The following is a 22,192-nucleotide window of genomic DNA, read 5'->3' on the forward strand; positions in this document are numbered from 1 at the left end:
GACATTGGATGATACTCACTTTTGCAGCAACACAAAGCCATTTGGCAAGACACTGCAGTCGCCAATTAAATACATTTAAGTTCACATTGGGTAGGTTAACGCTGTATTTCTACCGTTAATTTGCCATAACTGCAATGAATGATAAGATAGTTGCTGCTCAGTGTCCAGCAGATCAGACTGTGGTTGTACTAGCAAGTGTCCAGGTGTGAAAATTCATAACTTTGTAAGTGGAGCTGGGTGAAGCTTCCTTTTTTTTACTCCCAAATATATAATGTATACAACAAGGCTGAAGTCATGTAGGTCATGTCAGGGTTGCAAGTAGTACAGAAAACCAGAATCAGCAGACACACACGTGTACACACAAGAACAGTGACTGCTCTCTATTTGTGACCCAATAACCTGGCAGCCTGCTTCGACATACTTACAACTCCCTAAACGTACTTGAGCATCAATTTTAAAATCTATTTTGTTTCATGAGAAATACATGAGGACCTGTACATTTGATGTAGCAAACCTTAACTTATCTCACCGAAATGAGTCCAATAAAACATTTCTTTTAGTTTTAAATGAAATAAACAGAACACTGGAGGCTACTAGGCTTAGGCAGTATGAAGGTATCACAATGCACCAGGGTATATAGATATCCTGATGGTATGATTTCCAATAACATCAAAAACACAGATGCTCATCTTTGTAATAAACTAATACAGAGATGCTGTATTGAGGGTGTATTGTAAGTAGTGCACATTACGCGTCACTAAAGGTCAGTCTCTACTGGTGGAACAGGCAGCTGAGCTGACAGCTAGTGGCGGTGACAATGTTACAAGACTTTAAAAAGACGGCCAGCGACAGCAGAGAGTTCTTCCCAGAGAGACTGGGAAGAACAGCAAATTTTCAAATCTAACTCGGTCAATTAAGTTTATTTTTCCTGACCAAAGAAGAGCCGGTGATTGTTAGAGCAGTGAACTAATTAGACCAGTAGTTCAATTTTTTTGTGCCAAGAACCCATTAATTGATAGCCATTAGGCCACAGACCCCCATTTTTATGAGATCTCGCTTTAGGGACCTATAGCTGAACAGTTTTTGGTTGTTAGATATGATTAAGAACAGAATTCTATAGTTGGCAATTACAATTGAGAAGACAACTGTAATGGAAGTGAAACCTATGATCAGAATAGTCACTCTTATGACACTTACTTCGACAGTGAATTCAATAGGGCAAAATAAACTATTTCCCTTTATTTCTGGGGATCCCCTGGAACACCCTGAAGGATCTGGTGAAATTTCAGGAAGGTATTAAAGGGATAGTGCACCCAAAAATGAAAATCCAGCCATTACAACCAACACAACTCCACCCAATGTGTATGCATTCAAGCTGTAGCAATTTTGTTCTAAATTTAAAACCTCTAAAATATTTTTTCAAATTTGACCATGCTGATCATTTTCCAATTCTTTGCACATTTTTATCGCAGAAATCATTACAGCAAATGCAAACCTGATGCCACATTACAATGATGACCATGATAGTAACGTGGTCATATTTCTAGGAAACAAACTTGTGGAGGACTAATGGAGGCTTACGGCGCCCCAGATTCAAACGTCCAAAAACACATAGTTGAAACCACAAAATATTGGATCACTATGGACGAGCAGTATGGAGATATTTTGTGGTTTCAATTATGTGTTTCTGGACGTCTGAATCTGGGGCGCCGTAAGCCTCCATTAGGTGGAGTTGTGTTGCTACCCCCACTCCCCTGGGATCTCTGCAAGTGATGTGAGGACTCTTAAACTTCACCTGAGCCTCCCCTGCAAGTGATGTGAGGACTCTTAAACTTCACCTGAGCCTCCCTCCGCATATGGGTGAGTAGATAATGGCTGAATTTTCATTTTTGGGTGCACTATCCCTTTAAGCAGGATTTATACTTCTGTGTCAAATTGACGCCATACTAAGGGCGTAGGCTCTGCGTCGATGTAGAGCCTATGCTATAGCCTGACGTTCACCTCCCCAGAAATGTAACTACACGTCGCATGACGCAGACCCCCTGTCCATTTTTGTAAGCTGAAACCATTTCCCTCAGTGGAAAGGAAGCTGTTATTTACTTTAATTTCACAAATAAGAAACAATACATTGTAAAAACAATAAAGCCTCCACAAAATAGCATTTTAAGTCTTGTGTATGATTTATCCTGGCTTCATATAGGTAGAGGAAATTTCCACTTCCACAAATTTATACAATGTAAAATGCCTTGTGCTAATAAAATTAGCATGTTATAAGTGTTTGGAAAACACACTTAGTATAAGACAGTTGTTTTGTCAGTGAACCATGTGAGCTGTAATAGAACCGAATTTTGTAATGTTACCTGTGTTAAATGTTACTGTTGTCTCTGCCATTATATGAATAGAGGAAAAGTCTGCTAGTAGTTCAGCTAATTTATACAACGTAAAATGCCAAAGGCTTGTGCTAAAAACATTAGCATGTTGTATTTGTGTGGAAAACACGTCCAGCAAAGGACAAATGCTTTGTCTGTGAATGCTGCAAGTTAAAGTGAAGCAGATTTGTGTACTTGTGTTTGAAACTGTCTCTATTAAGCCATGTTTTAAGTGTGTTTTGAGTGTTTTTTGAATCAACTAAACTTGACAGCACTTCACAGAAACCCCGACACCGACAAGTGTTTTGGAGGTGTAACTGCAGAGTGATACGTACACAACCTCACAGTGGTGTAGGCTCTGCATAGAGCTGACGCACAAGTATAAATCCTGCTTATAGGCATGGAAAAACAGATACCCCCCCAAACCTAAAGGTTACTGTCCCTTGCTTGTTGTGGCCTAGCTGTAGTAAAGTTAGTTTTAACATAAACTGTTTTGTTAGAATGGGTTTTTAGGGAGTCATCAGGATAGCTATTGCATATTATGTAAGCTAAAATTATAATGTATTATATATGTGTATATAACAATATATTCAAATGATTGCTTTATAGTTTTGGTTGAACGTGATTTGCCTGCCATTTATCTGACTTATACATGCACTACTTGAGACCACAGGTACAAATCAGTCATTGAGTTAACCTGGGCCACTTATAGTGATGTTTTTGAAATGCCAGTGGACAAATAATGTGCATTTTCAACTAGAAATAAACAAACAGTCACACAGTTACACAATGAGTTTTGAATTTTGAATTTTATAACAATGCAACTGAGATTATGGATATTTGATAATCACAAAACAAGTGACAGTGTGAGTTTCATATTGCCTTTGTTACACTCCCAAATCAAACATCTCTGAATCATTTTCTGTGTATTCAAACAGAAACTGTGACCTGGATGTAGCGTCTGCTGCTGGAAGGCTGCTAAAGCTTGCTTTCAATCTTGATAACAAACACTGCATCATTTCAGACACTGATGGCTTAACCCACACATATGGGTAAATGATGCTTCAGCGCTCGTCTCAGATGGTATCTGACACTGAGTTCACACTTCCTTTCTGAGGTTCACTTACGACTTTCATCCTCAGTTTCCTTCTCTATCAGACTGTTTCTTATGTCCCAGAACATAAAAAAATGGTCTGTCACCGTGACTGCGCATATTGATTTCAATAGGATTTGAAGATGGAATGAAAGAAAGTTTTTTGGGAAAGAAAGCCACTGAAAAAGAATAAAAGGCCTGATTAATGGCCTTACAAAACAGCTACCCAATGTGGCTTTATTTGCATTCAAGCTGTAGCAATTTTGCTCTAAATTTAAAACCTCGAAAATATTTTTTCAAATTTGACCATGCTGATCATTTTCCAATTCTGTGCACATTTTTATCGCAGAAATCATTACAGCAAATGCAAACCTGATGCCACATTACAATGATGTCCATGATAGTAACGTGGTCATATTTCTAGGAAACAAACTTGTGATTTGTTTCATGCTTGTCAGACTTGCAGAGTCATTTGGGTATTTTGTTGGAGCATTTCTACAGGCAAATATTTCACACTTAATTCATTTTATGCATCAATTGTATTTCATCCATAGATTATCTTGCTGATTCCCTTATCCCCTTAATCTTATCTCTAATTGTATACCTAACGTGATTGTTGAAAATAATCGTTATTTCCAATGTTGTAATAATGAACATTTACTTTTGATATCCAGAATAAAAAACTAAATGTGTTAGGGCTCCAACTAAATGATTTTTCTTTTTTCAGTGAATTAATTAATTTAGTGAAATAAGCAGTGAAAATTATAATTTCAATTATAAGATCATAATTTCTCTGTAAATTAAAGTGAATTGCAATGAATTAAAATGCTGTGTTCTATCTGACACACAGTCCAAAATCAGTGTACAATATGTGACGATGAAAAGCAACAGCACACTGAAGAAGCTAGAAACAGCAAATATTTGGCATTCTTTGCTAAAAAAAAAACAAACAAACAAAAAAAAAAAAACTAAAACTATTTTCATAATAGTTTTCTTTGACTGACTAATTCATTAATTGATTAATCGCCTAATTATTTCATACACAGAAAGAAAATGTTAAGTCCAACCCTACAGTGAAGCCACACATTTTGCAAAACCTTCATGTGTTTACCACATCGGTTTCCAGTCCATAATGGTGACAAAAGATAACAGTTCTTATTCACAATGACTGACGTGTCTTACTGCAGAAACTTACACCTACACACAGTGCTACAACAAATGTCGTCACTGCTTTGCTTTTGTCGTGAATGAGTGTGCTTTTGATCAGCGCTGCCAACTGTTTTCCAATTAAAGCTAGCTCCAGTCACTACGAAGAGATGATGTCATGCGTTTCTATGCATATTGGTGATATCACTGTGCATTGATGCGCATTGTGAGTTTCTGGAAGCATTTTACAAAGTTGCTGAATTAGATTCAACAGAAAAATGCTCAAAACATTTGGTGTCTTCTGTCCTCATGCCTGTCCTACACCTACTGACTGTGTTCTTGGCAGATGAGCCTTGAACTGCAGCAACTCTGAGCAGCAGGCATGGGAATAAATAAAATTAGAATATATTTAACTATATTTCTCTTTTTCCTCTATGGTTTGAATAAGTCGCTTAATTTGTTGCTGGTCATTTTTTAGAAATAAAATAAAGACAGTCTGAAAAGTCGGTAAATCTAGTAAGATAGTTGCCGAGTTGGCAACACTGCTTTTGAATAATTCAGTACAAGCTAGGTCACTAGATGGTATACTGGACGTTAAGCAATAATGTTCTACTGTGTCATGACATTCAAAAGTGGCATTATATTTGTTGATAACAGCTGCATAGTTGGCCAGTTATCGCAATAATGACCTGGTGAATCATATGTCACTGTATTGATATCCAACTGATGACACTGAGATGGGTTAATGCTACTGCTGATAATCTGCACTACAGCTGCGTGATGCAACATTAGCTTCACACTGCCAGGACAAGCTGCTTCACTGGATTCAGAGTGCTACAGTGATGAGCTCAAAACAATGATTGCATGCAAAAGACAATACAAAGAAAACTCTTCACAGGATGGCCCTAGCCGGTTGGCAGGATGTGCGGTGACACTGTGTCACTGTGCTGTCCTTATTAGTAATAAGTAACTGATATTACTGTTCAAGTTTCCAACCCACAAGCAACTGACTTTTAGCTAACCCACAAACTTTGTGGTGGGCTTTAAAGACTAACTTCAAAGGGCCTGATAAGGAGGACAGCAGACGGATGTCTCATAACAGAAAAATTACTAAGGATGGTTTGACAAAGGATGTGCTGCGAAGCTGAGACTAAATCTTACACTGCTACCTACTTGTAAGCATTAATCGCCTTTCAGAAACAAGATGTTATCATAATGTTTTCTTTTCATTCTTTTCAAATCTCTGCAAATCAAAGAAGTGACTTCAGAGCTGTTTTTGATTGTTGGTATATGAATATTTGAAGATGTTTTTGCTGTGTTGTTCTTGGCTCTTCTAAATGAGGGGCACCCAGCCTTTTTACACTTCAGATCTACTTTTACATTTTTTCAGCATCACAAGATCTATCAGTCCCAAATTAGCCTCAGTCCCATGATGAGTTCAGGGTTGCTACACATTTTCATGGACAAAATTTCCATGACTTTCTAAGGACCCATAATAATTGTTGTTGGGGTTTTTTTTTGCTCCACTTGCCCAGCACATCTCAAACATTTTAGATTCAAACTCTATTTGACTATAATTTCAGTTAGCTGGCATACCTGAAGGGAGAGACAGAACATGCAGAGAAAATGGAGAAACGTATATGATGGTAAACAAAATGTCACCCATCGACTTATATTATAGCTACATAACGTCGACATCTACAGGAAATAAATATGACGTTATACATTACATGTAAGGTTATCCATGGAAGATTACATAACATTTTCATCATACAAAACAAACTTCTAAGACTTTTCCAAAACTTTCAATGATTTTACTAATTCCATGACATTCCCAGACCTGGAAATTGCAACTGTGAAATTCCATTAATTTTCCAGGTTTTCCATGACTTTGGGAACTCTGAGTTGAACAAAGCTACTTATATACAGCAGACATGTTTTATATTTTGGAAAAGGGATTAAACATCTTTAATGGGCATTGGGAGAAGGATGTTAGATTCTCATAATCAGGGGTGTAGCAGCTGGTGGCAAGTCTCAAGCAGGCGGATAGGTGGTCACCTGTCATGGTGGATCGGAACTTGGCCTTTGTGGGGTTTTATGTGGGAGAAGGCAGATTCACAAAAGTGGGTGGATCCAAACAGGGCTGACAGGCAAAAAAAAGCATATCTTCTTACGTTAGGATACTTCTCCTCTGAGAGCAGGTGCCAAAATTCACCCTTTATGTCACCACTAGCTGCCCTGGATTTCACCTTAACGTCATCCTGAAGGGTGAGAATTTGGTGTCCAGGAGGAATAGCGTTCCCACCTTGGAGGTAATATCACCCACATCCCGAGTGATGCAAAGTCTGTGAAACGACTTTCAAACTCAGATGCAATGCTCTGAACTTGTTCAATGTAATGGGCACTTTCGAGTTGAGCTGCATCTTTGCCCTGACACTCAAGTTCTGACTGCATGTTTTGAAAGTAGTGCAGGTCCTGGTGCTGCAGCTGTAGTTTGAGCTTATAAGTGTTCAAAATGCTAGTTCAGTCGGTGAGAAACATCAAGTCCATGAGCAACTGCTTGTCATCAAGCTGTGCATACAGTGCATCTTTAGACTGCCTGAGAAACTCTCTCACTTAAGGCAACAGCTTGCAAAATCTCACCAGAAATTTGCCATTCTTCAGCCATCACACATTGGGCTTCATTATCTTCCACCTATGCCTGGATAGCCTCCTTGAAAGGCTCCTCTTACAAATGATATTCACAGTCTTCGTGATAACTTCCATCACATCTCTCATGTTCAACACCCGCCATTACAGGTGCTGCATCAGTGGTAACGTAGACTAGTTTAGAAATAGGCAGGAAAATATCCTCTTCTCAAGTACATCCTTTCAGAGGGAAAATGTCCAGTGTCTTCTCTTAGGGCACTTATGTTGTTGAACATGTAAATACACAACAGTGCCACATGTGTGATGTCTGGACTCATCAAATTGAAGGGAAACACACTCACAACTCTCAAAGTCTTTTTTTAAGTTTATCCTCAATGTTTTCTGCTATTTCCACACATTGCCATGCTACTGTATTTCGGGATAAGCGAATATCCTTGACAGCTGCCATGATTAGAGTTTTTATTTTTAAAATCTCTAAACAGCCGGTCCACAAGCTCAAAAATGGCCTCGTTCACCATCTCTCCATCTTTGAACGGCTTTTATGTTTCATGAGGATCTGACTCACTCGATACGATGCTGTGGTGGCTGCAGAGCTGGGCAATATGACGACTATGTACGATATATCTATATATTTTTTGAGCAAGATATAAATCTGGACAACACCGTTTATATCGATATAGTGTCAAGTTGGGTTACATAATGCATTCCAGTGTTCATCTTTCCTCTCTCACAATCTCCGCACAGCTCCACCCCACTAATTCACTCACATAGTCTCCAGTAACACTAAGAGAGACACTGAGCTGCTACTCTGTTTAATCTGCTAATTAGTCTATAGTGCGACATTGGTGTGTATCTTGCACGTGCTACACTTAATCAAACTTTGAGATGAATGAAATAACTGCAGCAGCACACGTGCAATCCAGCACGGCTAGACTGTGTGGTGATTGTAAACGCGTCGTTGGTAGTCTATTTTAGGACACTGAGACAGTGCCTGGATGCAGGCAACAGATGTTTAAAAAATGCAGCGACAACACAGGTGTTTAATATATAAGAACTATATAACGCGGACATTGTCTCTCACCCCTTCCCTCCCTCGTCCTCTCTGTTGATGCTATGTGCATAAATAAGATTAATAGTTTAAATAAATAAAAATATTTAAATCATTTTCCAGCACTACATTCATTTGAAAGGCCATGGAAAGCGACTTTAACTCCTCCCACAAAGATTTTAATTGTTCCAAGCTACAGTAGATTTCGGCCAACTTGATACTTTTATACTCATGTTAAAGTTTTGTGTCCAGTGCTGCAAACCTTCAAACTTCTGTAGCTCCAGTGCTGTGTGCAAAATGTTAATGTACAGCCCTACTATTTCTTTTATATCAGTTTTCATTTACATGTTGTGCAGCTGTATATTTTCAAACAGGGAAAAAATCCCTGTCTTTGCATTTTATTTTGATCACAGTCTCTTTTTATAAAAGTGCTTGTAATATCTCAAATGCAGCTTTGACTTGCAACTTAAAACATGTGGCCCATTTTGTAGAAAATAACGAGAGATATATCGTGTATCGCCATTCAGCCTGAAAATACCGACATAGGAGTTTTTTTCTAACTCGCCCAGCCCTAGGTGGCTGCTTTTCCCATGGTGCTTGGCCTTGTGAAAATGGGCTGCTGTGCTGCTAGTTAAGATTCCAGTTCTTGAGTCTTGAGTTTTTTTGGGAGTTTTTGGGAGCTCACCTTTGGCTGGGAAATCTCTCTAGTAGGTTTTGTGTATGGTTTTAAAATGTCGTTCTAGGTTGCCCTTCTTTGCTAGCGTGATACAAACTTTGGATAATCCTTTCCATTACATGTAAAAATGATGTGTCTTCCAATTGTTATCTGTTCCATTATTTGTTTTGCTACAAACATGCTAACACCACAGGTTAGTCCACTTCTTGCTTTACGGCTTAGCTAGCAGCACAGCATGGCTCAAATTCAGCCTGTCTTCCGCTTTGTCGATGAAGAGCCTCTCATGTTACACCTTACCTAGCCAGTAGATAGCATATGTGACAACAAAATAAAATTGCACAGACTGACTGGTTGAATCCGAGAAACAGACGCTACAAAGTTCTGTTTAGAGAATCGTTACATACGCTCATTACCCAAAAGTGATATTGTGATCCACCTGTAAGAACCCCATGATAAACTAGATTCCAGATAACTACATTGCAGTCAGCACCACTGTGTGTTACACTCTTTATTAATTCTCTATCATAGTCACACGTGGTTGCCTTTTTCTCTGCGGTTTTACGGTGATATCACTCTTTAAGATCTGTTTCAGTTTGTGTCATTCTATATGTACATATACACTTTCCCAAGCTGAGTCAACATCTCTGACATTTGCTTCTACGAGCACCGCCCTCCGATGTTTGTGGGAAAAAACATCATAACAAACAGACGATATTTTCGCGATAATAATACAAGTTACATAAAATGGATCTGTCATTTCCAGCTCACAACTTCAATTATGAAAATTCTGGGAGAAATCTGCCTTGGTAATTGATTTGTGTTTTCAATATCAGGCGATACAAAAACACCACTAACACTAATACCTTACGCTCCATTGCAATCTCTGATTAGTTAATACTTTGTGGTTAACACCTACTATAAGAGTGTGTATGTGTGTGTGTGTGTACATGTTTGGGCAACACTTACTGATCAAGGGCCTTGTAGTAGAGATCCAGGTCTTTAATGACCAGCTCTGTCGTCCTCATTGTGATCATCTTGTTTTTGTAGCGCTCATCAGCTTTGTCATACTGATCTTCTCGCAGCTCTTTTCTGCAAACAATCGATTCATAGAGGAAGTTCAATTCATGAGAAAGAAATCATGGTATTAATAAAACAAATACCATCGTAGCAAAAGGCCTGGACATAACCAACAACTACATGTGATTCTATTGTTCGGTAATTGATGAAGATGTTAACAGGAAATCACTCATTTTAGATACAACATATGGTATATGGTATAATAAAGCTCAGCTGAATCTGGTTTAGTTCTGTACTGCATAAACCCAACAACAGCTCTGCCTATCTCACCTGCATTCCAGTATCGCCTCCTCGAAGCCTTTTTGACGACCCAGCGCAATACTCCGGTTCTTCTTCAACTCTTCCAACTTGCGCTCTGCTTCACGCCGTTCTCTGGACAATCACATGAAGCAAAGAGGTGAAAACACTGTCGCAAACTCCTAATATTACTCCCAGCGTGACCATGAGTAACCTTCACAAGACTGACACTGCCAAGGGGATAGAGATTGAGGATGTCTTGAACAGGTAGCCTCTGTGCAGTTTGGCTCCCTTTGATCAAATTAATTGATATTACAGATGATTAATAAGAGTGTTGTGCTCTTACTGGCGCAGCTGCAAGACTTGCATGTTGCCCATTTCTTTTAGAAGAGCCTCACGTTTGGACACAACCTCCTTCAGCTCTTCAACACGTTTCCTTAAGGTCAGGTTGTCCTGCAACCAGCGCTCCTGGACCTAAGAGACATACAAAAAGTTATACTTTTAGGCTGCCTATCCTCTCTTTGCATCTTTTAAGTGGATGAATTTCCAGAAATTCAGACTCTATGAGGGCCTAACTTGCATCAACAAAGATGGCGGACTGAATTTACAACTTTCTTTGAAAGGAAAAGAGACAGAAAGATGAGAATGAAGACAATAATGACTCATTGGGCTGTACCTTCTGAGTGTCTATGTCCTGACGGATGTTTCCCATCTCCTTGGTTATCTTGTCTTTATGCTTCTCAGCTTCATGCAGCTGAGTGTTGGTTTCTTGAAGCTCAGACTCTTTTTGCTGCAGCAACAACAGACAAAGTCAACGAAGTTGTTCAGTACTTTCAAAAGTGAATAATCTGACACAATCAAAGCCAAGCTTCTGCAGCCAATTTCAAAGGAAACAATAGCCCCTTTTACACAGCCAGATTTTCGGCGAATGTTGGGCCGTTTTGCCGGCAAGCTGCGGGCGTTTAGACACACAGAGCCAGATTGGCGAGTTGATCCGAGGTGCCCAGTTTTCGACCTCGTAGGGTAGTCATATTGGCAGAACCCTTTTAGTTTAAAAAGACCAAGGCGGCCTTCCACAACGGGAGGGGCTGTTGATGACTTGTGGGAGGAGCTGTTAATGATGCCTCTTGTGCCAGCCACTGACGGTGGATAAACAGGAAACAGATGATAGCAGGAATTAGCAAGCAGCTAGTAGCAAGAGGGAAACACAAACCTGACAGACACTGTAAAGATGAGCAACTGGGGAGACAAGGAATTGCGCACCCTCCTTGCCCTCGCAAATGTAGAGGCCATTAACCGTCAAATGACGGGGACGGTGAAGGACGGGTCGACTTATGAGAGAATCGCCAAAGGACTGACTAGCTGCGGCTTCCCTCCCACGTCACTGTTTACGTCACACGCTGAGCTACACGTTTTGTTACTTGCTCACGCCCCTCATTGCCCTGAAAAAGGCGCATTCTGTATAAACAAAAGTAGGTAGGCGGCATTTTGCTGCACTCCCCGATTTTGTTTTTATACTGCCAATGCTGAAAGAACTGATTGGGCTTTCCTGCAAATTTGCACAATTCCTATTTAAAAAGGGCTAATGACAAAGAAAAAGGAAAGCTGGTGTTTCAGAGTGAACGAAGACAGCATACATTTACCTTTCATGATAACCATGTGTATGTAATGTCTGTCACAAAATAAGCCATGGAGGTAGCAGAAACACAGATGCATCAAGTATGTTAGTGGCAAACATGTTACCTCTTTGTATTCGTCTTTGCCGTCATTAACATATTTGGTGATGTCTCTTTCCAAAGAGGTGATCGCCTTCACTTTCTCTTTAATGGCGTTGATCTGTCAGAGGCAAAGGGTCAGAATTGTGATTCGAATATGAGTAATCAGCAGAGGAAGCTTAACACTGCTTTTAATCCATCCTTACAGTTTTTTGTGTTGCATAATTTGCTGTAGAAATACTTTCAGAGTACACTCTTAACCACTAACTTCAATAACTGGCTGTGCTTTCTAAAATAACTAATGTTTTGTCATCACATATATCCAGTGATTAAATGTGAGTGAAACAACAGTTTGTTTCAGAATTATTTGCTGATATCAGTACAGAGAAAGAGTACAGTGATAGAGAGACAAAACTGAGAATGTGTCCACCTTCTCCTGCCCCTCCTCCTGCTTTTGCCTCTTGCGCTCCACCAGCTCCTTCTTCTCCTGTTGCAGCTTCTCCAGAGCTACAGACAAAGGGGACAGCTGTTCCTTCGCTTCCTGGCCGGACACAACGTAATAATAAAAATTCCGATGTGAAAAATGTGCATTGCAGTCTTTATTCAGAGGGTGAACTTGAACTTAAAAACGTGAAGGTGTTAGCACTACAAAAATCATTATCTACTGTAATTCACAGCTGCCTCTATATCAGCATCTTACACATACAAAAGCAGTAACACGTACCCTGATGTCCCTGGTAAAGGCCTGTATTTCAGTGGTGAACTCGACACACTGCTCCTCAAGCTGCTGCTGTTTCTGCAAATCACTGCTCAGCTGCAGTTTCTCTGCTCTCGTCTCATTCACGGCACTTTTCAGCATCTGAATCTGATCCTGCTGGTCCTGGATCAGCTTACGTTTCAGCTCCATCTTGCTGGAGGCTGCAAGGACACAAAAAGTTACAAACAGGCAGAGCCAAAAAGTCTTACAATTGCCTCAAAGTGATTCTGTCTTCCATCCATTTAAGCATGCTTCAAGTCTCTGAAAGTTAATTTTATTTCCTTTACTTTTATGGCAAAAAACAAAAAACATTGTGGCTTAGAAGGTGCGAAAAACACAATTCCCAAAATTCTGACCCAAGCTTCTACAAAATGGTCAGTGTGGTCTGACTTTAAGATGCATACAGTACTGTGAATCTACATCACTGAGATACTTAGGCAATTTTTGACTCAGCTGCCAGTTTATTAGGTACACCTAGCTCAATCTAATGCAGTCTAACACAGCAGTCGTGCAATAAATCCTTCCTTCACGAAGGTTCAAATGTTCTTTTAGCTGTAACTGTTTCAGAGGTGTTGATTCAACTGTATGACCATTTTGGAGGATGTAATATGTGGTGCAGGTGAACTGTATTGCATTACACAGAGAAATGCTTCTGCTTTTTAGCATACCTTTATTGCAGAGTCCTGCACTGGGTCAGTACCCGGCGGGTAACCCATTGTGTAAGGGGTAAAAAATATAATAATATAAATTCACAGGTATGGGCACGGATAAAAATGAACTTAATGCAGGCAGGCAGCAGGTAAGAATAAAAAAGTTGGGTATTTTTTAACATCTTATTCTAGGCTAAGCTAATATTGTCAAGCCTAATCAGCTGTCAGGACTTTTTTTTTTTATTATGAAAGCTATGTTCTCACCAACCCAGCATTGAATGCAGACAGTAAAGAGAGCTGTCCTCGGCTGGATTTGTGATTCAAGAACACAGGACACAGCTTATATCAGGGACTGTGGATGATGTTCTTTTTCTGCACAGCAATCTCAGCAACATAGATGGTTAATTACGATTTGAATTCATGTTAGATGTTCCAATTGCATAGTAAAATATTACAAATAAAGCACTTTAAAGTGAGTGACTGTATAGTCTGTGTGTTCAGTCACCAGTTGGGTTAATCACTGGCGGGACTTTGATTAATGGGTTGGGTCAGGCCCAGATTTGTCTTTGAAAAAATAGTGGGTATCTGATTGATTCCAGTAATGATCTGCATGGGTGGTGGGAACGGATTTGCCAAACCAGAGCCCTGCAGGACTCTGCCTCACTGATATAAATAAAGTGAAAAATACCTATCAGTATTATGTGATCAACTTTAACTTCAGAAGAGAAAATTAAAGCAATACAATGGAGTTTTTGAGCCCTCAAAATATATATCCAAGATCCTTGTGATGGTACATCAACTCACAAAAGGTTGGATGACACCTCCGTCATTGTTTGAGAGCGTCTGTTTCACTTGCACTGGCACTATGCAGTTTCGGGGTTCGGGTAGGAACCCGGACGGACACAAAAAGGACTACAAAATTTGCCTGCTTTACGGCATACGTCATATCCCCCTCCTCTCTTTAGAGTAGCGTAGCCAAACCAAGGTGAATGAAGTTAGATGTGGCTGTCATGGCTGAAGCAACAAAGAAAAGAAAGAAGGTGAAGGTGTTGTCCAAGGAGACAAAGAAAAGAAAATGGGAGAGCGAACAAGGATTATTATTGGCCTGGCTTTCACACGCTGGCGAGAGCTGAAAGAGGAGGAGGGATGCCTGGCGCTGTTACTGCTGTTACCCTCTACTGAGGTGACTCAATGTCTGCAGGTCGGCTGCCTCAGGTACATTTTAAGATAAAGTGTTAGCCTACATACAGACAGCTTTCATTTTAGTTGGTCTTTAAAAGTTTGCTGTCAGCACTGTGAGCGCGATGTGCTTGTGTCGACCGCGATCGTAAATCATGATAGTGGTGAATGAGAGACTGTGGACAGAGCAGGTTGATATATGACTTTCTACATGCTGATCACATGTATTGATAAAGTGTTGGCTTGGCTGGCGGAGGTTTTATCGTACTTACAGTAACAAGCGTAGTTGTCGTCAACTAGAGTGATCTTGAAGTTATATTCCCTTCATCTGCATCGAGGCCTCTCTGCTGTTGTCTGATTTCACTCTGTTGAGTTTGTGTGTGTGTGAGTGCGCGCACGCGCTGTGAGGAAGAGGTCAGCCCTGACATGCAGAGAGCAACTCATTTCTGAGTTTTCGAAAATGAATAAATAAATAAAGCAATCGGCCTAATCATGTATGTACAAAATCCTATAAGGCTACTTTACCTGTTCTGAAGACATGATGATCGTGCATTACACGGCCAGCTGCAGGAAGTTCACCGGTATCGTTAGCTCGTCAACAAATGCACGCACAGAAAGGTTTTTGCGACAGTTCTAACAGACAATGCCGTTTTTCATCTGTAGGGGGACCTCATGAGGTAAAAAGCACAATCCTCCATTGTGTTGCTTTAAAGGGATAGTGCACGCAAAAATGAAAATTCAGCCATTATCTACTCACCCATATGCCGATGGAGGCACTGGTGAAGTTTTAGAGTCCTCACATCTCTTGCGGAGATCGGCGGGGGGAGCAGCTAGCACACCTAATGGCAGACGGCGCCCCAGACTAACGTCCAAGAACACAAAATTGAGTCCACAAAGTATCTCCATACTGCTCACCCGTAGTGATCCAAGTGTGCTGCAGCCCTGACATAAAAAGTTGTTTCGAAAAACATCATATGAACTCTGTTTTTAGCCTCACTGTAGCCTGTAGCTCTGACTGCTTCTCTGTTCTCTGCGCTCACGTGTGCGCGCTTGCGCGAGACCAGCGAAAGCATGAGCTTTGCTCACCCATGTTTACATCACGTGACACGTGCACCGCAGGGGGAGACAGCAGTAACCACAGTAGCTAAAAGATAATTTGCACTACGGTCTTTTAGCAAAGGACAGCCGAACATGTCTGAAGACTTTGAAACTGAGGAGGAACAGCATTTCTTTGTTGAGCCGTATTTGTTTGAGCCCGAGTATACGCAAGGAACTCAGGCTACTGGATGAAGCAGCCGCCGCAGCTCATGAGCCTAACCCTCAGCCAGCCGCTGAATACCAGAGTCGAGCACTGGAAACCTGGTGGTGTAGTTGTTTCAAATGCAAAGCAATGCCAACGGATGAGGAAAGTCTTTGCTGCTCAGACTGGGAATTGGCGATGCCTGCACTTGAGAATCTGGACATCAGTACTGACGAGACTGCTGCTCTTCAGAGACCGTGCATCACTGATCACCCTGAGCGTACACACGTGAACGCGGAGCACAGAGAAGCAGTCAGAGCTACAGGCTACAGTGAGGCTAAAAACAGAGTTCATATGACGTTTTTCCAAACAACTTTTTATGTCGCGGCTGCAGCACACTTGGATCACTACGGATGAGCAGTATGGAGATACTTTGTGGATTCAATTTTGTGTTCTTGGACGTTAGTCTGGGGCGCTGTCTGCCATTAGGTGTGCTAGCCACTCCACCCGCTGATCTCCGCAAGGGATGTGAGGACTCTAAAACTTCACAAGAGCCTCCATTGGCATATGGGTGAGTAGATAATGGCTGAATTTTCATTTTTAGGTGCACTATCCCTTTAAGATTGATGTTAAAATTATAACCCAAATTGCCTGTTGTGAATGTCTTTCAGACTTTGAGAGCAAATGAAAAAATTGATGTTATACCATATTATAACAGATATTTTATGTGTGATATGATTAAGTTAAAGGGGACTTGTTTAATATTGTTGACCCGTGTACAGCATTTTAACCTTATTCCCTGAATTTCAGCAATTAAAGCAAAGACGAGTAAAATACCAATGGTGGCAAAACTACAACATGACACCCAAACTGTAGACACACAGCATTTCCCTCTAAGTGGGTACAACTGTATGATGTCATCTTACTGGTGTCCAGCCTGTGCTGAGTTTCTTGTTTCTCTTGACTGACTTGCTGGATGGTTCTGGTCAGGTCTACTCCCTGGAGTTTGGCTGCCTGCTGAGCTATTTTCCTCTCCAACTCTTTAAGGTCCATCTGGAAAGAAAAATACAGTAAGGTAATGAACAACATGGAGAAAGGAGATGTATATAAATTTCTAGGGATATGTAAAGTCTTGTGATGTTTCTTTCATTTTTTGCTGCTGTTTGTGAGTTTGATAAAACTGACAAGAAAATAAAGAGTCTCATAGTTTATATCTGGGGAATATGCAGATGGACTCGGGCAGAAAGACAGAAGGATTGAGGATGGTACCAGGTATCTGTCCATTAGAGATATGTCCTGCAGGCAGGCCTTGGCTGTGTCCTCCTCTGACATCAGGGTGCCAAGCAGCGTCTCCTGCTCCTCCACGTCGCCCTTCAGCCTCTCTATGTCTCTGTTCACAGTCTGCAGGCGGTTTCTCAACTCAGGCAACTCCTTTTCCTGAAGCTGTACAATGGACTGCCTGGAAGGCATGAACGAGAACAGAAAGACAATTAGCGATACTGTTTTAAATAGAGCGGAGAATAAAGATGTGTGTTACATTTCTTTAGATACTGTCATCCAATATTCACTCTTATTTGACTTCCTGTTGGTACTCAGGGAACTGTTTTCTCTGAAGCTTCCTGTGGATTTATAAAAGGATGCCCACAAGTTATGGCAGAAGTTTCAGCACAACCAGATCATTTGAGAATTGTCTAGGATTTCATGTCCTGAGGGTAAAAACGCTAAGAAAAGGTTTCATCGTAACCTGGTAACTAAGACACACTAAGACAAACAGTGAAGAATCCGTTGCGATGGGTGCTAAAACTTTGGTGATGTTTGTTTCAATAAGTCACTAAATTAGTAGATGATGATCGTTGTCTTTCTTGGTTTTTCGGATACACAGTCAATCAGTTAACAAAATCATCTCCATGACAACCGAGAAATCCTAATCTGCTGATGACAGCCACAAAAGAAAGCTTGAGTGAAAACAAGTGGATCTTTTGGAAGATTTTTTGGTGGAAAATTACATTATATATTTAACTTGAGTTTCATAACCCCCTGAACCACAAGAGTGCTGTTTACCCGAGTACACATACTCAGAAAATATGATTTGGTTGCAGGCATTAAGACGGATGTCTATCTATTTACCTGACAGTCATGCTTTGTGCTTTTTTATTTGTTCTGGATATATTTTCTTCTATCATCTTACTTGTTGAAACGTTAGATGTAAAGGTTATTTTTAAAAACAAAAAAAAGAGGCTGGTGCGTCTTTTCTCTCTCAAAGGTAGGGTTCTGCTCAGGTCAGTTAAAGACAGCGGAGAGAACTACAGATAAAATCTCAATCATATGACAATCTGGCTCCATCTAGTGGACTAAAACATGCACTTCACTCTTTAACAAACGTGAGTAGAAACAGGACAAGGACTTTTTGTTTTTCATGGTGTAAATATATGAAATCAAATCAAGGGGAATATGAATAACTGAGTGAAAACACAGATACTCAATTTGCAAGAGAGTAGGCTATGAAACAAGGAAAACTATGGAAATAAATTCTGAGTTACCCAAGTGACAGTAGCAGACTTATTCTGATACCAAACACAACTTTATTCTTAAAATTCTATATTTGTCCTTCATGTTTTTTTGATGGTCATTTATTTATTTCATGATTCATATTCAGTATAACAATCTTGTGCTACACAGCCCCAGTGGGCTGCTGAGAACTCATCTTCCTTTCTCTACATGCCAGACTGCTTGAATGAACACAGCTGAATATCTATTTTCAGTGTGACAAGCGAGTCTACAGTCTGTTGTGTGTGTGTGTGTGTGTGTGTGTGTGTGCGACTGGGTGACTGGATGAATACATCAGGGATTTTTTTGACAATTTTAGTAGCCTGCTTTAAATGGTCTTGATCATGAGTAATTCATGTAGTCTAGTGCAAGACATTCAAATGAGGAACCGTATCCACTAATGAAGATGACACTTGAGCTGATTTGGTTTTTGTTTATGGACACAACAGAAGAAAGGCAACCCTGAACACACCTGACATGTCTGAGCCTTCATTAGAGTGCATATAAAGTCAGTGAATCCTTGTTGTAGTGCCACTACAATGTCTGTATTCCTTTTTTAAGTGTGAGAAGTAACAGAATGATTGATAGTCCAGTACACCTGTTGCACCATTACACAATCTCCAAAAAGCCAGCTTTCTCCATACCTGACAGGTCTGAGCGCCAACATCTCATCTCTCTTCCTCTCCTTCCTCTTCAGGTCCTGCTCTGTGTTTTTCAGCTTGTCTGGCACCAGGCGCAGCTTGGACTGCATGTCACTGATAACTTCCTGCAGATCAGACTCTGAGGGGAATGTCCGCTGACACACGGGGCAGCAGGGCTCTCTCTCCTCTGTCAGCTGGCTGATGAACTGGGTGTAAACTGCTGTGGCTCCAGCTAGCATGGCTATAAAAACACAGGTGGAGGGAGAGAGAATAAATTCATAATATCCTAATCTATGCTACTTCTATCACTTGGACTATGGGGTTAAAATGAGCACATACATGAGTTCAACTGCCACTGTGTCTGATACACAGTACAGTTATCTGCTCTTTGGTTGTTTTACTCCAAGCATAGAGACCAATAGTAAAACTGGTAGTGTCTGTACCTTTATCACTGACAGGTACAGTGTCACATTAATGTACCTCACATCAAATGACAAGCATTGCATTGTGGTATGTTGAGTATAAAGTGGTGCACATGCTTGGCTTGTTCATCATTCATTCATTTGTTTGTTTGCTGGTTTTTCTTTCACTTCTCTGTATGAAGGGCTTCTCCAGGTGTAGACTATTGTTTACGTCTATGTCAGGAAGTTCCTTCATATTTCTCTTTTGGATAATTCACCTCTTTGCTTGGAGATCTTCTCCAGATCGTCTCCCAGTTTGCTCAGGTCCTGCTCCAGATCCTGACTGCCACACACATTGAAGAACTTCTCTTCATCGCCGGTTACCTGCTGCTCTTTCTTCCGTAGCTCAGTAGCGATGTGGCTTTTATTCTGCTCGCTTGATGCCAGGTCCTTGCTGAAAGTTTTTAAAATCATGACATTGTTCAGGTCAGTGTCACAGGAAGTGATCTTTTTCTCATATTTCTTTTTATTATGTCTGAGCTTGAATGTAAATAAGGCTTACTGACTTGAGTTTGGCGAGTCTATCCCTGGTGCTGTTGATTTCCTTAGACTTGGAATAGATCCAGTCCTCCAGCTCTCTCTTCTTGGGGAAGTGACCCAGCAATGACACCAGATCCTCGCTGTGACGAGACTTGATCTTACGAACCTGCTCTTCCTTCTCTGTCTGGACGAACAAAAGAGGAAAGATGAGAATAGGAAACGACAGGAGCAGGTGAGGAAGAAGGTGGATATATTCACAGTGCAAGAGGCTCAAGTCTGAGACTAGAAAGGGGGAGAATGTTTCACACCAGTTGCCTTCCAGTGGTTACACATTACCTTGTCCTTATTCAGCATGTCCATCTGTGTGCGGGCGGTGGTGTGTGTGTTGAGCATTCCCATCTCTTGGTCGAGCTGCCTCTGTGCGCGGTCAAGCTCAGCCTTTTCTCTCTGTAGCTCCACGACCTCTGCCTTCAGCTCGTCCACGTTAGAGCTCTGAACTGCGCTCTGCAGCTCACGCTCCTGAAGAGGAAACACACACAAACAGAAAGAGATGCTATTGAACTGCCAAATCTGTTTCAACAAACAAGAAAACAATAAACTTAAACAAAACAACAGACACACTTTTACACACACTTTACACTGTGTGTATACTCACTGCTTTGGCCAGTTCATTCTCCAGCTCCTGCAGTCGGCTAGACGAACCCTCGAGCCTCTGCAGCTCTGCCCTGATGTTCCTCAGTTCTTGCTGCTTCTTTCCCTGCAGGTCCCTCTTCAACTCCACGGTTCTCTCCAGGCCGGTCTTCTTATCCCTCATTTCATCAATGGACTGCTGCTTCTGCTGCTCCTTTTCCTGCAGGTCCGCCTGAGTGGACAGAATAATAAGAGGAGGCATTAGGCACTACTGAATAGCTCATTTATTTACTCCATGTCTGTGGTATAAAATATTATGAACAGCACTGAGATGAGAAGTGCTGTGACTTTTTTTTTTGTTGTTTTCAGAAATTAAACTAAAGCTTTTCTTACCATAACCTGAGAGACTGTCTGTTTTTCCTGCTCCAGTCTTTGTGTGACGTGACGATTGAAGCTCTCAAGCTGAAGAGTGGAGAAGGGTGGGCGGTCGTAACCCTCCATGTCCAGATAGGACGACAAAGAGCGAACCTAAGAAAGAAATATGTAAGCACTTACATCAAACATGGTTCAAAATCTTTAGGTGCAGTCATTTTCAGGTATCAAGTGTCATTTTCAACATACTGCAAAAGTTTTTGTGTCTTTGTACGTGGAAAAATATTAAGTTGTTACCGTACATGGTTACAGAAATGAAGGGACCCTTTGTTAAGCTGACAGGCAGGCTGTGTGTGGGCTTGACTTGCTCCTTACATTACATTACATTCATTTGGCAGTTACTTTTGTCCAAACAAACAGACAACCAGTGTTGGACTCATTACTGTAAAAATGTAATGTATTACTCAGTACACTTTTCAACAATGACATTACTTTACTTATCATTCCCCGCCAACAGTAATTCACTACTCGTTGTATTACTTTTTTACACCCCATAACATTGGCTATTGCGCATCTCCCCAAAATTCAGATGTGTGCCTCTGTGTGAATGTTAGGGTAACTGCTGTTAAGAGTAGCTAAGGCTAAATAGCTATTTTTTTTTGACCTGGGGGTTTTGTGCTGCCTGTGACCGGTATTTTCCCAAGGCTCTGCCCGAAAGACTGAGGGTCACTTGTGGAGCAACATTTCATCTACCACATATCCAGCCACAGGCTTCATTACTTCTTCGTAGCCTGCAGCTGTCCTTGAGTAAAATCTGGGGTGTATTTCCTGGAGCTACAAGGGGTTGTGCTGTTGTAGTAGCCGAGGTGTTTCAGACAGGAGGTTTGAGGACGTGTTTTTTGCAGTGGAAAGAGTTTTAGTCCGACTACCTGCAGCAACAGTGTTTTTGTCATCTTTCCTCCTGACAAAATCAAAGTGATGAAAACATTTCCAGCTGCGAAGGTAAGTGTTTCCAACTAGCTCGCTGCTTTGAGACGTTTAAAGAAATGAGTTTGCAGATGTGATGTTGTATTTCAGGTACTGTAAGTAGTGATGTGGTATTAAATGCAGCGTTGTAACGAGTTGTTTGGTTTTTGGGTAACTGTCATATTAGTAATTAGATACACTACTCATCACTGGATGCATTACTGCCCAACACTGCTTACAACAATTGCATTCGACCTCT

The 22,192-nt window shown here is 40.9% G+C and overlaps 1 protein-coding gene across 1 annotated transcript in view; it reads right to left on the reverse strand.

Moving 5' to 3' along the window:
• rad50 (RAD50 homolog, double strand break repair protein) overlaps positions 1 to 22,192 on the reverse strand; it is a 34,045-nt gene that overhangs the window by 5,229 nt on the left and 6,624 nt on the right. Inside the window, exons 10-24 of the mRNA XM_050040978.1 lie at positions 20,989 to 21,123; positions 20,621 to 20,827; positions 20,302 to 20,484; positions 19,992 to 20,149; positions 19,704 to 19,879; positions 19,028 to 19,265; positions 17,106 to 17,295; positions 16,763 to 16,889; positions 12,735 to 12,928; positions 12,441 to 12,551; positions 12,039 to 12,131; positions 10,972 to 11,085; positions 10,642 to 10,769; positions 10,329 to 10,430; positions 9,948 to 10,070 (exon numbers count right to left, since the gene is read on the reverse strand). Coding sequence (XP_049896935.1) covers positions 9,948 to 10,070; positions 10,329 to 10,430; positions 10,642 to 10,769; positions 10,972 to 11,085; positions 12,039 to 12,131; positions 12,441 to 12,551; positions 12,735 to 12,928; positions 16,763 to 16,889; positions 17,106 to 17,295; positions 19,028 to 19,265; positions 19,704 to 19,879; positions 19,992 to 20,149; positions 20,302 to 20,484; positions 20,621 to 20,827; positions 20,989 to 21,123 — 2,279 coding nt within the window. The remainder of the gene's footprint in view (positions 1 to 9,947; positions 10,071 to 10,328; positions 10,431 to 10,641; positions 10,770 to 10,971; positions 11,086 to 12,038; positions 12,132 to 12,440; positions 12,552 to 12,734; positions 12,929 to 16,762; positions 16,890 to 17,105; positions 17,296 to 19,027; positions 19,266 to 19,703; positions 19,880 to 19,991; positions 20,150 to 20,301; positions 20,485 to 20,620; positions 20,828 to 20,988; positions 21,124 to 22,192) is intronic.

Source organism: Epinephelus moara, chromosome 3 (assembly GCF_006386435.1).
Source record: "Epinephelus moara isolate mb chromosome 3, YSFRI_EMoa_1.0, whole genome shotgun sequence".
Classification (NCBI taxonomy): Eukaryota; Metazoa; Chordata; class Actinopteri; order Perciformes; family Serranidae; genus Epinephelus; species Epinephelus moara.